This window comes from Cherax quadricarinatus, chromosome 99 (assembly GCF_038502225.1).
Source record: "Cherax quadricarinatus isolate ZL_2023a chromosome 99, ASM3850222v1, whole genome shotgun sequence".
Taxonomy (NCBI): Eukaryota; Metazoa; Arthropoda; class Malacostraca; order Decapoda; family Parastacidae; genus Cherax; species Cherax quadricarinatus.
The window spans coordinates 1109962-1125000 of NC_091390.1; the positions used below are offsets into that span (position 1 = coordinate 1109962).

General features: G+C 40.0%; 1 protein-coding gene across 2 annotated transcripts in view; it reads right to left on the reverse strand.

Annotated features, from left to right (window-relative positions):
* Window positions 1–15039, reverse strand: part of LIMK1 (LIM domain kinase 1) — a 92159-nt gene that overhangs the window by 48381 nt on the left and 28739 nt on the right. The window contains exons 7-8 of one of the 2 annotated variants that reach the window (XM_070079489.1): window positions 13045–13074; window positions 5–137 (exon numbers count right to left, since the gene is read on the reverse strand). In XM_070079489.1, the coding sequence (XP_069935590.1) occupies window positions 5–137; window positions 13045–13074 (163 nt within the window). The remainder of the gene's footprint in view (window positions 1–4; window positions 138–13044; window positions 13075–15039) is intronic. The other variant, XM_070079490.1, reaches the window with a different exon arrangement.

Below are 15039 nucleotides of genomic sequence, written 5' to 3' on the forward strand. Positions count from 1 at the left end.
TAACCTGTAATACATCCTGGGAAGAAGTAATAAGGTTTTCAATATCATCAATACAATGATCTTCAACAGGTCGCCCATTAACTTCAAGTATTCTGTCACCAACATGAAGAGACATCAGATCAGCCGCCGAGTCCAATCTGGTTCAAGTGAAAATTAACAATTTAGTACCATTCTATTTCTTCTTCAAACAAACCAATGATAAGTTAGTCTTAAGTTTGCCTGCAATGTTCTGGATATAAAGGGCCTTTGGCACGTTCACTAAATTGTTCCACTCCTCTGTACAAACATGTATCGTGCTTTACTTGTCATTGTCATATCCCACCCAGGCAGGGTCACCCTAAACGAAAAACAAAAGTTTCTTTTTTTAATCCTTAAACTGTCCAAACATTGATCTACAGTCACGTGCGTAGCGCTCCGACCTTGATTTTCCCCATTTGAAAGCATGTAAATAAAAACGTACATCTATGTTCGGAGCCCTCCGCACGTGGACGTAGATCTACATTTGGACAGTTTAAGGGTTAACTTTAGTTATGTATACAGAAGAAGGGTTACCAGATCCTTGCTCCTACCTTTCTATTTACATATTAGAAGTAAAAATAAGGAATTTCTTAATGTGAATAAATAATGTGTCTAATAAATAAAGCACAATATTTTATTTAGTATTAGAGAATAAAAAGTCACAATACCGTGATTGCAACAATACACAGATCACCCACACATAGGATTAAGAAACTTACGCCTACGAGTCGATCCCACTTGGACTACTGACTAGCAGTGCGACTAGTTAATAGTCCATTAATATTAGAATCATAACTAAGCACTAAACCCACGAGAATCATACAGCACTGCAGGGTAGGTGTGTTAAATGTGTAATATGCTTGATCAGAGACTAGTGAGGGTGTAGAGTGCAACAGAGGTGGAGTTGGTAAGGGCGGTGTGAAGCGCTAAAGGAAGTACAGTGGACCCCCGGTTAACGATATTTTTTCACTCCATAAGTATGTTCAGGTGCCAGTACTGACCGAATTTATTCCCATAAGGAATATTGTGAAGTAGATTAGTCCATTCAGACCCCCAAACATACACGTACAAACGCACTTACATAAATACACTTACATAATTGGTCGCATTTGGAGGTAATCGTTATGCGGGGGTCCACTGTATAGTAGAACCCGTTTCCATGGGTTCAGGAAGTGCAGTAGAACCTCCATATCCATGGAATCAGTATCCACTGTTTCAATTAACAATGGTTTACTGTGGCCCATAAATAACTCTTTATTTTGCTTAACCCGTAAACGGTCCAAGCAGATCTACGTTCACATGTGTAGTGCGACAAAAGTAGATCTACGTTTTTGTTACATATTTTCAAATGTAACAAAAAAAAAAGTAGATCCAAGTTTTTTTACACATTTTCAAATGTAAAAAAACAAAAGAAGATCTACTTTTTTTACATACTTTCAAATGTTGAAAAAACGTATGTATACGTTTGGACCGTTCACGGGTTAATAATGGCACCAAAGTGCAAAAGTAGCGATGGTGGCAGTTTTTCAAAGTCTAAGAGAAGCCTTGAAGTGCTTCCCATCAGTGAAAAAAATGATAATTCTGGACTTAATTTGAATAATTTATTAATTAAACTTCATCACAGGTATGTATGTAAATGAAAAGTGGCTTATATAGGGGGATTGATAGTATCCAATGTTTCAGGCATCCATGGTGGGTCTTGGAAGGTATCCCCCATGGATATCTTCCAAGATCTACCATGGGTACCTGAAACCACGGACAAAAGCAAACCCTATATGTCAATTTTCGTTTACATACCTATTATGAAGTTTAATTGGTAAACTATGCACAATAAATGGAGAATTATCACTTTTTCACTGATGGGAAGCACTTCACAGCTTTTCTTAGGAATTGAAGAGCTACCAGCATTTCTACTGTTGTGTTTTGGCATCACCGAGCAAAATTAAGGGTTATTTTCAGGCCGTGGTAAATAGTCGATAAGTGAAACTGCAAATACTAGGGGTTCTGTTCTATAATCAAACTTTGTGTAATAAATCTGTTGCTGTGAAATAGTCAATGCGGGAGTCTGTGTCAAAGATATGGCTGTCAGGAAGGAGGGAAGATAAAGTGTGTTAGAGCGGTAATGATGCCACAGGAGTTAATGGTAATGGTCTAAGTCAGACTTAAACAGAAGAGTTAACGGTCCAAGTCAGACTTCAACAGAGTCGTCAACAGTCTAAGTCAGACTTAAACAGAGGAGTTAATGGTCCAAGTCAGACTTAAACACAGGAGTTAATGGTCCAAGTCAGACTTAAAAATCACAAGTTTCTTTGTATGTGGAAAATTATCTCCGTTTAATTATCAATGTTATACTCATAGGGAAGTGATAAGCCCGTAAGGGTCATTTACTGTTGCAGGGAAATAGGAGGTAATTGGGTCTGGTTTAAGAGAGGGGAAGGTAGCTCCAGTTCCTTGGATGAAAAGCCCTTCACCAGCACTGTGGCATCCCTCCCATTATTCCTTAACCCTTTGACTGTTTCGGTTGTACATATACATCGTACAAGCCACCGTGTTTGACGTAAATATACTCATAAATTCTAGCGGCTTCAAATCAAGTGGGAGAAAGCTGGTAGGTCCACATGTGAGAGAATGGGTCTGTGTGGTCAGTGTGCACCATATAAAAAAAAAATCCTGCAGCACGCAGTGCATAATGAGAAAAAAAAAACTCCGACCATTTTTTTTAATTAAAATGCCGACTTTGTGGTCTATTTTTGTGTAGTATTTACGGTTGTATTCTTGTTTTCTTGGTCTCATTTGATAGAATGGAAAACATATTATAGAAATAGAGGTGATTTTCATTGGTTTTACTATAAAAAGAACCTGGAAATGGAGCTCAAAGTAGGGGAAATGTTTGATTTTTGCCGATGTTCAAAAGTAAACAAATGATGTCATTTTCCAATAAATGTCCAACTAGCCATTTTAATATGCAGTCATAAATGGGTTGACATTATTTATACAATTATTATAATATTGAAGTAGTCTGCATAACAGTAAATCTTCTATTTTTTGTTCGAATAAAAATTCAAAATAGAAAGCAAGAGTAATATCAGAGGGGCCTGGAGACATGACTGATGAACAAAGAAAATGTTATTTTAGAGCCAGGAATGTCTGCATTGTTCATTCCGGACCCTATTTTGAAATTGTCATATTTTTAATGTTCGTGATATTGGCCAAATTGCAAATTTCTGACCACGTTTTTGGGTAGTTGAAATCGGTAAATGGGAAGTTTCTTGTACTCAACCGATAGAAAAAATGGAGTTCTAAAGAAATAGCTATGAGTTTGGTCAACTGGAACAATGGAATTAGCCGAAAATACGGCTCAAAGTGGGTGAAATCGCCGATTCATAAATATCGTCAAGGTCGCTAACTTCGCGAGAGCATAATTCCGTCAGTTTTCTATCAAATTTCGTTTTTTTGGTGTCATTACAATCGGGAAAAGATTCTATATCATTTCATAAGAAAATTTTTTTTTTTTTTTTTTTTTTTTTTGGAAATTTTGCGACACCAGGAGATACCACAGGAATTGGGGTTATGACAGCCAACGGGTTAAAGAGACAAATAAAGCAGACAGTTTTTTAAATCAGTATACCCAAATTTATATGAAACACACACACACACACACACGCACACACACACACACACATACACACACACACACACACACACACACACACACACACACACACACACACACACACACACACACACACACACACACACACACACACACACACACACACACGCAAACACACACACATGCAAACACACACACGCACACACACACACACGCACATACACACACACACACAGGGGTCAGTCCTGGAACCAGTGCTATTCTTGGTATATGTGAACGACATGGTGGAAGGGATAGACTCAGAAGTGTCCCTGTTTGCAGATGACGTGAAGTTAATGAGGAGAATTAAATCAGACGCGGACCAGACAGGTCTACAAAGAGACCTGGACAGGCTGGATGTGTGGCCCAGAAACTGGTTCCTAGAGTTTAACCCCACCAAATGCAAAGTCATGAAGACGGGAGGAGGGCAAAGAAGACCGCAGACAGAGTATAGGCTAGGTGGCCAAAGGCCGCAAACCTCACTCAAGGAGAAAGACCTAGGAGTGAGTATAATACCGAGTACATCGCCAGAAGCACACAGTAACCAGATAACTGCTGCGGCATATGGGCGCTTGGCAAACCTGAGAATAGCATTCCGGTACCTCAGTAAGGAATCGTTCAAGACTTTATACACTGTGTACGTCAGGCCCATACTGCAGTACGCAGCACCAGTTTGGAACCCACACCTGGTCAAACATGTCAAGAAATTAGAGAAAGTGCAAAGGTTTGCAACAAGGCTAGTTCCAGAGCTAAGGGGAATGTCCTATGAAGAAAGGTTAAGAGAAATCGGTCTGACAACACCGGAGGACAGGAGGGTCAGGGGAGACATGATAACGACATACAAAATACTGCGTAGATTAGACAAGGTGGACAGAGACAGGATGTTCCAGAGAAGGGACACAGAAACAAGGGGTCACAATTGGAAGCTGAAGACTCAGATGAGTCAAAGGGATGTTAGGAAGTATTTCTTCAGTCAGAGAGTAGTTAGGAAGTGGAACAGTCTGGCAAGCGATGTAGTGGAGGCAGGAACTTTACACAGTTTTAAGACAAGGTATGATAAAGCTCATGGAGCAGGGTGAGAGAGGACCTAGTAGCAGTCAGTGAAGAGGCGGGGCCAGGAGCTGAGTCTCGACCCTTGCAACCACAATTAGGTGAGTACAGAGCCAGAAGCTGTGACTCAACTCCTGCAAGCATATATAGGTCAGTACACACACAAAAACACATACACACAAATAAACACACACACATACACAGACAGGTAAGGGGCCAGAAGCTATGACTCAACCTCTGCAACCACAAAAAGGTGAGTGCACACACACACACACACACACACACACACACACACACACACACACACAAACGCGGATGGAATAACGAATAAACATGAGGAGTGGAACACTGATGGGGATTTGAGGAAATGGAAGGCATGGACATGATTGGAGAAAGAGACTACATTGTAGGTACAATTCAGTCCGGAGAACATAAAGTAGTCATTGGAGTGATGTATAACTCACCACAGAACTGCAGGAGGCCAAGAGAGGAGTACGAAGAAAACAACAGGGTGATGGTGGACACACTGGCTGAGGTGGCAAGAAGAGCTCACTCGAGCAGAGCAAAGTTACTGGTAATGGGCGATTTCAACCACAGGGAGATCGACTGGGAAAACCTGGAGCCACATGGGGGTCCCCAAACATGGAGAGCCAAGATGATGGATGTGGTACTTGAAAACCTCATGCATCAACATGTCAGGGACACAACCAGAGAGAGAGGGGAGGATGAGCCAGCAAGACTGGATCTTGTGTTCACCCTGAGCAGTTCAGACATTGAGGACATCACTTACGAGAGGCCCCTTGGAGCTAGCGATCACGTGGTTCTGAGTTTTGATTATATAGTAGAGTTACAAGTGGAGAAGGTAACAGAAACTGAAGGGGACAGGCCAAACTATAAAAGGGGGGACTACACAGGTATGAGAAACTTCCTGCAGGAGGTTCAGTGGGACAGAGAAATGGTAGGAAAATCAGTAAACGAGATGATGGAATATGTGGCAACAAAGTGCAAGGAGGCAGAGGAAAGTTTTGTTCCCAAGGGAAACAGAAATAATAGGAAGACCAAAACGAGTCCTTGGTTTACCCGAAGGTGTAGGGAGGCAAAAACTAAGTGCAACAGAGAATGGAAAAGGTACAGGAGGCATAGGACCCAGGAAACAAGGAGATTAGTAGAAGAGCCAGAAACGAGTATGCACAGATAAGGAGGGAGGCCCAGCGACAGCATGAAAACGACATAGCATCGAAAGTCAAATCTGACCCGAAACTGCTGTATAGCCACATTAGGAGGAAGACAACAGTCAAGGACCAGGTGATAAGGCTGAGGAAAGAAGGTGGAGAACTCACAAGAAACGATCAAGAGGTATGTGAGGAGCTCAACACGAGATTTAATGAAGTACAGTGGACCCCCGCATAACGATCACCTCCGAATGCGACCAATTATGTAAGTGTATTTATGTAAGTGCGTTTGTACGTGTATGTTTGGGGGTCTGAAATGGACTAATCTACTTCACAATATTCCTTATGGGAACAAATTCGGTCAGTACTGGCACCTGAACATACTTCTGGAGTGAAAAAATATCGTTAACCGGGGGTCCACTGTATTTACAGTAGAGACAGGAAGGACTCTTGGGGGACAGACCAGATGGGGACAACAGCAAGGAATACACCAACAAGAGTTGGACGACATACATACAGATGAGGAGGAGGTGAAGAAACTGCTAAGGGACATCGATACCTCAAAGGCAATGGGACCGAACAACATCTCCCCATGGATCCTTAGAGAGGGAGCAGATATGTTGTGCATGCCACTTACCACAATCTTCAACACGTCCCTGGAAACTGGGCAACTACCTGAGGTATGGAAGACGGCAAATGTAGTTCCCATTTTTAAAAAAGGAAACAGAAAAGAGGCACTAAACTATAGACCTGTGTCATTGACGTGTATAGTATGCAAAGTTATGGAGAAGATTATCAGGAGGAGAGTGGTGGAGCACCTGGAACGGAACAAGAGTATAAATGCCAACCAGCACGGATTCATGGAAGGCAAATCCTGTGTCACAAACCTTCTGGAGTTTTATGATAAAATAACAGAAGTAAGACACGAGAGAGAGGGGTGGGTTGATTGCATCTTCTTGGACTGCAAGAAGGCCTTTGACACAGTTCCTCACAAGAGATAAGTGCAGAAGCTAGAGCATCAGGCGCATATAACAGGAAGGGCACTGCAATGGATCAGAGAATATCTGACAGGGAGGCAACAACGAGTCATGGTACATAATGATGTATCACAGTGGGCACCTGTGACGAGCGGGGTCCCACAGGGGTCGGTCCTAGGACCAGTGCTATTTTTGGTATATGTGAATGACATGATGGAAGGGTTAGACTCAGAAGTGTCCCTGTTTGCAGATGATGTGAAGGTAATGAGGAGAATTAAATCAGATGAGGACCAGGCAGGACTTGAAAGAGACCTGGACAGACTGGACACCTGGTCCAGCAAATGGCTTCTCGAATTTAATCCTGCCAAACGCAAAGTCATGAAGATAGGGGAAGGGCACAGAAGACCACAGACAGAGTATAGGCTAGGTGGCCAAAGACTGCAAACCTCACTCAAGGAGAAAGATCTTGGGGCGAATATAACACCGAGCATGTCTCCGGAAGCACACATCAATCAGATAACTGCTGCAGCATATGGGCGCCTGGCAAACCTGAGAACAGAATTCCGATACCTTAGTAAGGAATCGTTCAAGACACTGTACACCGTGTATGTCAGGCCCATACTGGAGTATGCAGCACCTGTTTGGAACCCGCACTTGATAAAGCACGTCAAGAAACTAGAGAAAGTACAAAGGTTTGCGACAAGGTTAGTTCCAGAGCTAAGGGGAATGTCCTATGAAGAAAGATTAAGGGAAATCGGCCTGATGACACTGGAGGACAGGAGGGTCAGGAGAGACATGATAACGACATATAAAATTCTGCGTGGAATAGACAAGGTGGACAAAGACAGGATGTTCCAGGGAGGGGACACAGAAACAAGAGGCCACAATTGGAAGTTGAAGACACAAATGAGTCAGAGAGATATTAGGAAGTATTTCTTCAGTCATAGAGTTGTCAGGCAGTGGAATAGCCTAGAAAATGACGTAGTGGAGGCAGGAACCATACACTGTTTAAGACCCAGGCCGGAAGTACCAGCAAACCTCTAATGAATGAATGAATGGTTTTAAGACAAGGTTTGATAAAGCTCATGGAGCGGGGAGAGAGAGGGCCCAGTAGCAACCGGTGAAGAGGCGGGGCCAGGAGCTAAGACTCGACCCCTGCAACCACAAATAGGTGAGTACAAATAGGTGAGTACACACACACACCCCACACCCGACTCAAGGAGAAAGATCTTGGGGTGAGTATAACACCGAGCACATCTCCTGAGACACACATCAACCAGATAAACCATACCCCCGGCCGGGATTGAACCCGCGGTCATAGAGTCTCAAAACTCCAGCCCGTCGCGTTAGCCACTAGGCCAGCTAGCCACAATAAGATGTGGCTAGCTGGTCTAGTGGCTAACGCGATGGGCTGGAGTTTTGAGACTCTATGACCGCGGGTTCAATCCCGGCCGGGGGTATGGTTTATTTGCAATCGTGTCATTACGATTTCTTGAGTCATCAACCAGATAACTGCTGCAGCATATGGGCACCTGGCAAACCTGAGAATAGCTTTCTGATACCTCAGTAAGGAATCGTTCAAGACTCTGTACACTGTGTAAGTGTAAGACTAGCTAGATGGATGCTAATTTCACTTGCAATAAGACTAGCTAGATGGATGCTAACTTAACTTGCAATAAGACTAGCTAGATGGATGCTAACTTCACTTGCAGTAAGACTAGCTAGATGGAAGCTAACTTCACTTGCAATAAGACTAGCTAGATGGATGCTAACTTCACTTGCAATAAGACTAGCTAGATGGATGATAACTTCACATGCAATAAGACTAGCTAGATGGATGCTAACTTCACTTGCAATAAGACTAGCTAGATGGATGCTAACTTCACTTGCAATAAGCTAGCTAGATGGAGACTTCACTTGCAATAAGATAGCTAGATGGATGCTAACTTCACTTGCAATAAGACTAGCTAGATGGATGCTAAATTCACTTGCGATAAGACTAGCTAGATGGATGCTAACTTCACTTGCAATAAGACTAGCTAGATGGATGATAACTTCACTTGCAATAAGACTAGCTAGATGGATGCTAACTTCACATGCAATAAGACTAGCTAGATGGATGCTAACTTCACTTGCAATAAGACTAGCTAGATGGATGCTAAATTCACTTGCAATAAGACTAGCTAGATGGATGCTAACTTCACTTGCAATAAGACTAGCTAGATGGATGCTAACTTCACTTGCAATAAGACTAGCTAGATGGATGCTAACTTCACTTGCAATAAGACTAGCTAGATGGATGCTAACTTCACTTGCAATAAGACTAGCTAGATGGATGCTAACTTCACTTGCAATAAGACTAGCTAGATGGATGCTAACTTCACTTGCAATAAGACTAGCTAGATGGATGCTAACTTCACTTGCAATAAGACTAGCTAGATGGATGATAACTTCACATGCAATAAGACTAGCTAGATGGATGCTAACTTCACTTGCAATAAGACTAGCTAGATGGATGCTAACTTCACTTGCAATAAGACTAGCTAGATGGATGCTAACTTCACTTGCAATAAGACTAGCTAGATGGATGCTAACTTCACTTGCAATAAGACTAGCTAGATGGATGCTAACTTCACTTGCAATAAGACTAGCTAGATGGATGCTAACTTCACTTGCAATAAGACTAGCTAGATGGATGATAACTTCACATGCAATAAGACTAGCTAGATGGATGCTAACTTCACTTGCAATAAGACTAGCTAGATGGATGCTAACTTCACTTGCAATAAGACTAGCTAGATGGATGCTAACTTCACTTGCAATAAGACTAGCTAGATGGATGCTAACTTCACTTGCAATAAGACTAGCTAGATGGATGCTAACTTCACTTGCAATAAGACTAGCTAGATGGATGATAACTTCACATGCAATAAGACTAGCTAGATGGATGCTAACTTCACTTGCAATAAGACTAGCTAGATGGATGCTAACTTCACTTGCAATAAGACTAGCTAGATGGATGCTAACTTCACTTGCAATAAGACTAGCTGGATGGATGCTAACTTCGCTTGCAATAAGACTAGCTAGACTGACAATGTACATTTACATATATATTTTCACTAAAGCTCCCGCATTATCATCGTATTGACTAACATGTACGCTTTCCTGTATAATAAACATTATTATTAATTATTTTTATTAACACAATTTGTTCATAATAATGTGCATTTCAATGGAAATGAAAAGCAAATAACGTATTTCACTGCATAAGTAAAATCATGTTGACGAAATCGCAACGAGAGTAGAGCGAGTTCATAAACACTACCCAGCGGACACACAAGTCGTTCTTTGTGTGACTGCCTTTAAAATCTGGTCTTTTCTGAATTAAAGGCCATGCTACAATTTCGCAGGTTTACTTCCTGTGCTTTTTTAGACTACAGTAAGTCGTCAGTTACGAACACATCGGGACCTTCTGTATTGTGTATAATAATGATATACAATAATGATATAATAATGATATTATACAGTACAGAAGATTCTCAATGTTTTTGTAAGTCAAGGACTTATTGTATAAATAAAAATATTGCCAAAACTGAATACAAAAAGCATTACATCACAATTTACACACTGAAAAGCATTTCCTACTCAAAAAATATGCAAAAAAAATTACCTTAGCGATTTAAAACTAGATAAAAAAATTGTATAGCATTTCACAATAACCCGCAGTTAGGAATATAATGTCAACAATATCATGGTTGGAACAGTTCAGCCTATGAGGATGTTTTGGTCGGTCCCGGATCATCGTTAAGTGGTAATATGGTTCCTCTAGTGCGGACTATTCGTGAATTGAGAAATTAGACACATATGTAAAACTTGGGTATCTCCGTGAACACGCTTTGCCACACAGTGGCTTCATCAGTCCACTACAGAGAAGAATGCTTGAAGATCAGATATTTGAGGTAATCAGTCCCTCAGCCTGGAGTTAAAGTGATCAGTCCATCAATCTTGACGGACTGATTACATCAAACTCCTTCTGATATTCAACCATTCTTCTCTGTATTGGACTGAGGAAGTCACTGTGTGGTAAAACATTTCCACAATAAAGATACCCAGGTCTTGCACAAGTGTCTAGTTTATCAAGTTGTCGATTCTTTGAATCATTTATCTATTCATGAGTCGTTCCAGCCATATAATTGTGACTTTATATTTTATCTTTTTTGTATATGGTCACCTCTTTTATAAAGCTCCTCTATTATACAATTTTTTGACAAATGTGACTGATAAAGCTCATTGAAATTTGAACAATGTGTGGGAAAGCTTTCTGCAATGTGCTATATTATTTTCGATAAACTTTTTTCAATCACATTTAAAAAACAGTATACAGCAGCTTTATAAGAGAGTTTATTATACCATTTTAACTTTATAAAGCCCATAATGCATTCTACGCAATATAATGCACGAAGAAAAAGAACGCGGACTAATTAAAACCAAAAATGCATCCACAAGAACATGCGCCATTCTCCGAACTAATGCGAAAAAACTCCATACCGTGTTTTTTCAACCCTAGAAGAACTACGATCACATTTCTGTACTATGATTATGCTCAGTGGATGCCCTGCAAAAAAGAAAGATTGGCTTGAGAAGAGTGCATGCAAAATATACATCGACGTACAGCCATTGGTGCGTAGAAGCGTGGCCTCGGAATTTGAGGGATGATACACATCCTCGGAGTGCTTCCAGAAATTTTAGCATGCAATGCAGGAATATAATTCATAGTGTGGCATGTATTCTAGTTATTTAATAATAATAACAACAAGAATAATAATAATAATAGTATTATTACAAATTCATTATAATTATTATAACTAATCACTGTAATTATTATAGTAGTAATTATTATAACTAATTATTATTATTGTTATTCATGGGGAAATGCTAACCCTCCTAGGGGTCATACATCACTTAGGAACTGGGAAGTAATCAGGTTTGACCCAAAGAGAAGAGAGTTGCTTCAAGTCCTTGGATCAGAAGCTTTTAATCTAGTTATTTTAGCATAACTAGAAACAGGCCAGCTCATAGCATATACCTCTGCAGTGTGATGGTATTCAGTACAAGTTAGGGATCCCATTTTTCCCCATTTTCTTAGGGTCAAAAACCCCAGTTGCATTATAAAATTTAGTCCGGAGGTCCGGCACTCAAAAAAAAAATTGTGACTGTAACAATGAGATGTGTAATGAAAATGATTTTGAAAACTGATAACATTTGGGAATCTTCATTGAGGAAATATTTTGCTATCAAGTTAGCCTCTTCAGTCCAATACAGAGAAAAGCAATGAAAGATAAGGAGGAGTTAGAGGCAGTCAGTCCCTCAGCCTGGAGTTAATGTGTTCAGTCCATCAGTCCTGAGAAATGAACACACAGACTCCCGACCGAGGGACTGATTACCTCCAATTCTTCCTCGTCTTCCATCGTTCCTCTCTGGAACAGACTGAAAAAACCACTGGCTGGCAGAACGATTCCCAACTGTAGCACAAGTGTCCCATCAACAATGGGATTCTCTGAGTGCAACATGCCCATCTCCTCCTGCACTCTGCAGGATGGGTGGGAATGTTGCACTCAGAGGATAATCTGAACTGTGGTGGCATCAGACGTCTGGAAAAATAGCAATAGAATGAATGATGGGAAATGAGGTTTCTTCTCTGGGTCACAGCCACTGAGGGGAGAGGGGGAGAGAGGAGGAGAAAGAGGGAAAGAGAAATTGAGAGAGAAATAAAGAAAGATAAACAGAGAAATAATTAGAGAAACAGAGAAACAAATAAAGAAATAAAGAAGTAGAGAAACAGAAATAAACAGAGAAACAGAGAAATAAATAGAGAAATACAGAAACAGAAACAGATAGATACATATAGAAACAGAGAGAGAGAGAGACAGCCAGAGAGAGAGAGAAAATTCCTAATAAAATTTCACATGGAGAATTTTGATAGACACTGAGACACAGCCATGAAAACCTAAAAATAGCATCAAAATTGGGATAAATGAGATCCCTAATACAATTTCACACCATAACAATGAACGTATCAATCGTACAAAGCAACACAGATGTCCGTGCCTATGCTAAAACCAGAACATGCAGAAGGGAACACAAATGGAATAGAAAGTTACACTAATATACTCACTGTTGTAACCTTTCTTTGAGGGTGGGAACACTGAAATATAGGGATTAGTGTTAGTATAGTCTAGCCAGTCATCAGATTACGGTAGAACCCTGGTATCCGCGAATACGGTTATCCGCGGTTTACCGTGACCCGAAAATAAGCCTTAATTTTGCTTAATAATGACCCCAAAGCACAACAGTAGTGATGGTGGCAGTTATTCAAACCCTAAGAGAAGCCGTAAAGTGCTTCCCAGCACTGACTGTAGACATATTGTGCATAATTTATCAATTAAAAATTTATCATTGGTATGTTTGTAAATGACAAACAACTTAAAGTAAGTGTTCGACACTTACAAACATGTTGAGAATCTTCTGTACTGTGTATAATATCAATATTATATCATTACACCCTCTACTCACTTTGCGACGTACTCGTTTACTGACGACTCAGATTTACGATGGGCTCTCTGACCAGTATGCATACCTAAATAATGTATGTTAGAGCTGATTTCCTGTATTCTGTTTATTACAATATACAGTACACTACTGTATAAACATTTAAAAATATACCAGAAATGTTATAAATGTTGCAAAGATGATATTGTAACAATATCAAAGATGGTTGACACAAACCCACTACCATTACATTATGATCCTCACTTAGCCACGAATTCGTTAACCGACGTGGTCTTAGGAACGCAACACTGTGAGGAGAGGCTGTATTGTGTGTAAAATCATTATTATAAACAATACAGAAGGTCCTCAATGTATTCGTAAGTTGAGAACTTCCTGCATAGAGTCGTTACTATCTGTGGTTTTGGGTATCCACGGCAGGTCTTGGAACTTATCCCCCGCAGATACCAGGGCACTACTGCATTTCTAAATATTTGTAACCAAGTGGCAAACTTGTAAGGATTATATAGCCTCTGGGGTATGGCAGGCAATCTGATCCAAGGGGAAGAGTAGCTCTAATTCCCAGAATCAGGAGCCCTATGCCAGTGATCGGAAACTAACACTGCATAAGATGGCAGGTAATGCCGACTAATATTTAAGACATAAAGTGTAAAGCATTGTTTTATTATAGTGCATCTCACTCTGGGTACAGCTTTACAAAGTCATGGGTACATACATTATTACAGTATCTCACTCTGGGTACAGCTTTACAAAGTCATGGGTAGATACATTATTACAGTATCTCACTCTGGGTAGAGTTTTACAAAGTCATGGGTAGATAAAGCTCTACACAGAGACAAGTAAAGCCACAGAGACTCTAGGAAAAAAAAAAATTTGAAGTGGCAGACAAACTAAATAAATTAAGATGAAATAACAAGTATAAACGATGGGGGTATAATGTCTATCAACAACATGGGGGTCAGTAAAGCTGCGCATAACCTTCTCACCACCAGTCAAGGATACTTTAATCTATAAAATACATAGTAATTAAAGTAAATCCTAAGCATATATAGAGTGAAAAAAAATATATACCTCTCAGTATATGTATAATGTGGTGCCGAATAGGTAAAACTTGCAATTTTGGCTTAAATAGTAATGCTCTTCTTGCCAAATAAGGCAAGCAAAAATTTGTGTATGCAATAATTTCACAAAAATAATTTTGAACCTAACAAAAAAAATATATTTCATTGTGTTTGTTTATTATTAAATTATTGTAAACTTATGTAAAATATATTTAGTTGGATTAGGCTACATTAAATTGCACTTGTAAAAATAAGGTTAGGTAAATTTTCTAAGGTTCTTTTGGTACAAAATTATTAATTTTTACATTAACATAAATGAAAAATATATACGTATATTTAAATGTATGAGAGAAAATTTAAGAAGGACTTAATTTTAAATGAGTTCTTGCTAATCTACCAATTTTACCTATTCGGCACAAAAGGCCTTCATGCTACATGTTATTCAATTACTGATGAACAGTAGAACCCCCGTATCCATGGATTCGGTATCCGCAGTTTCAGTTATCAATGGTTTACTGTAGCCCAAAAATAACCCTCAATTT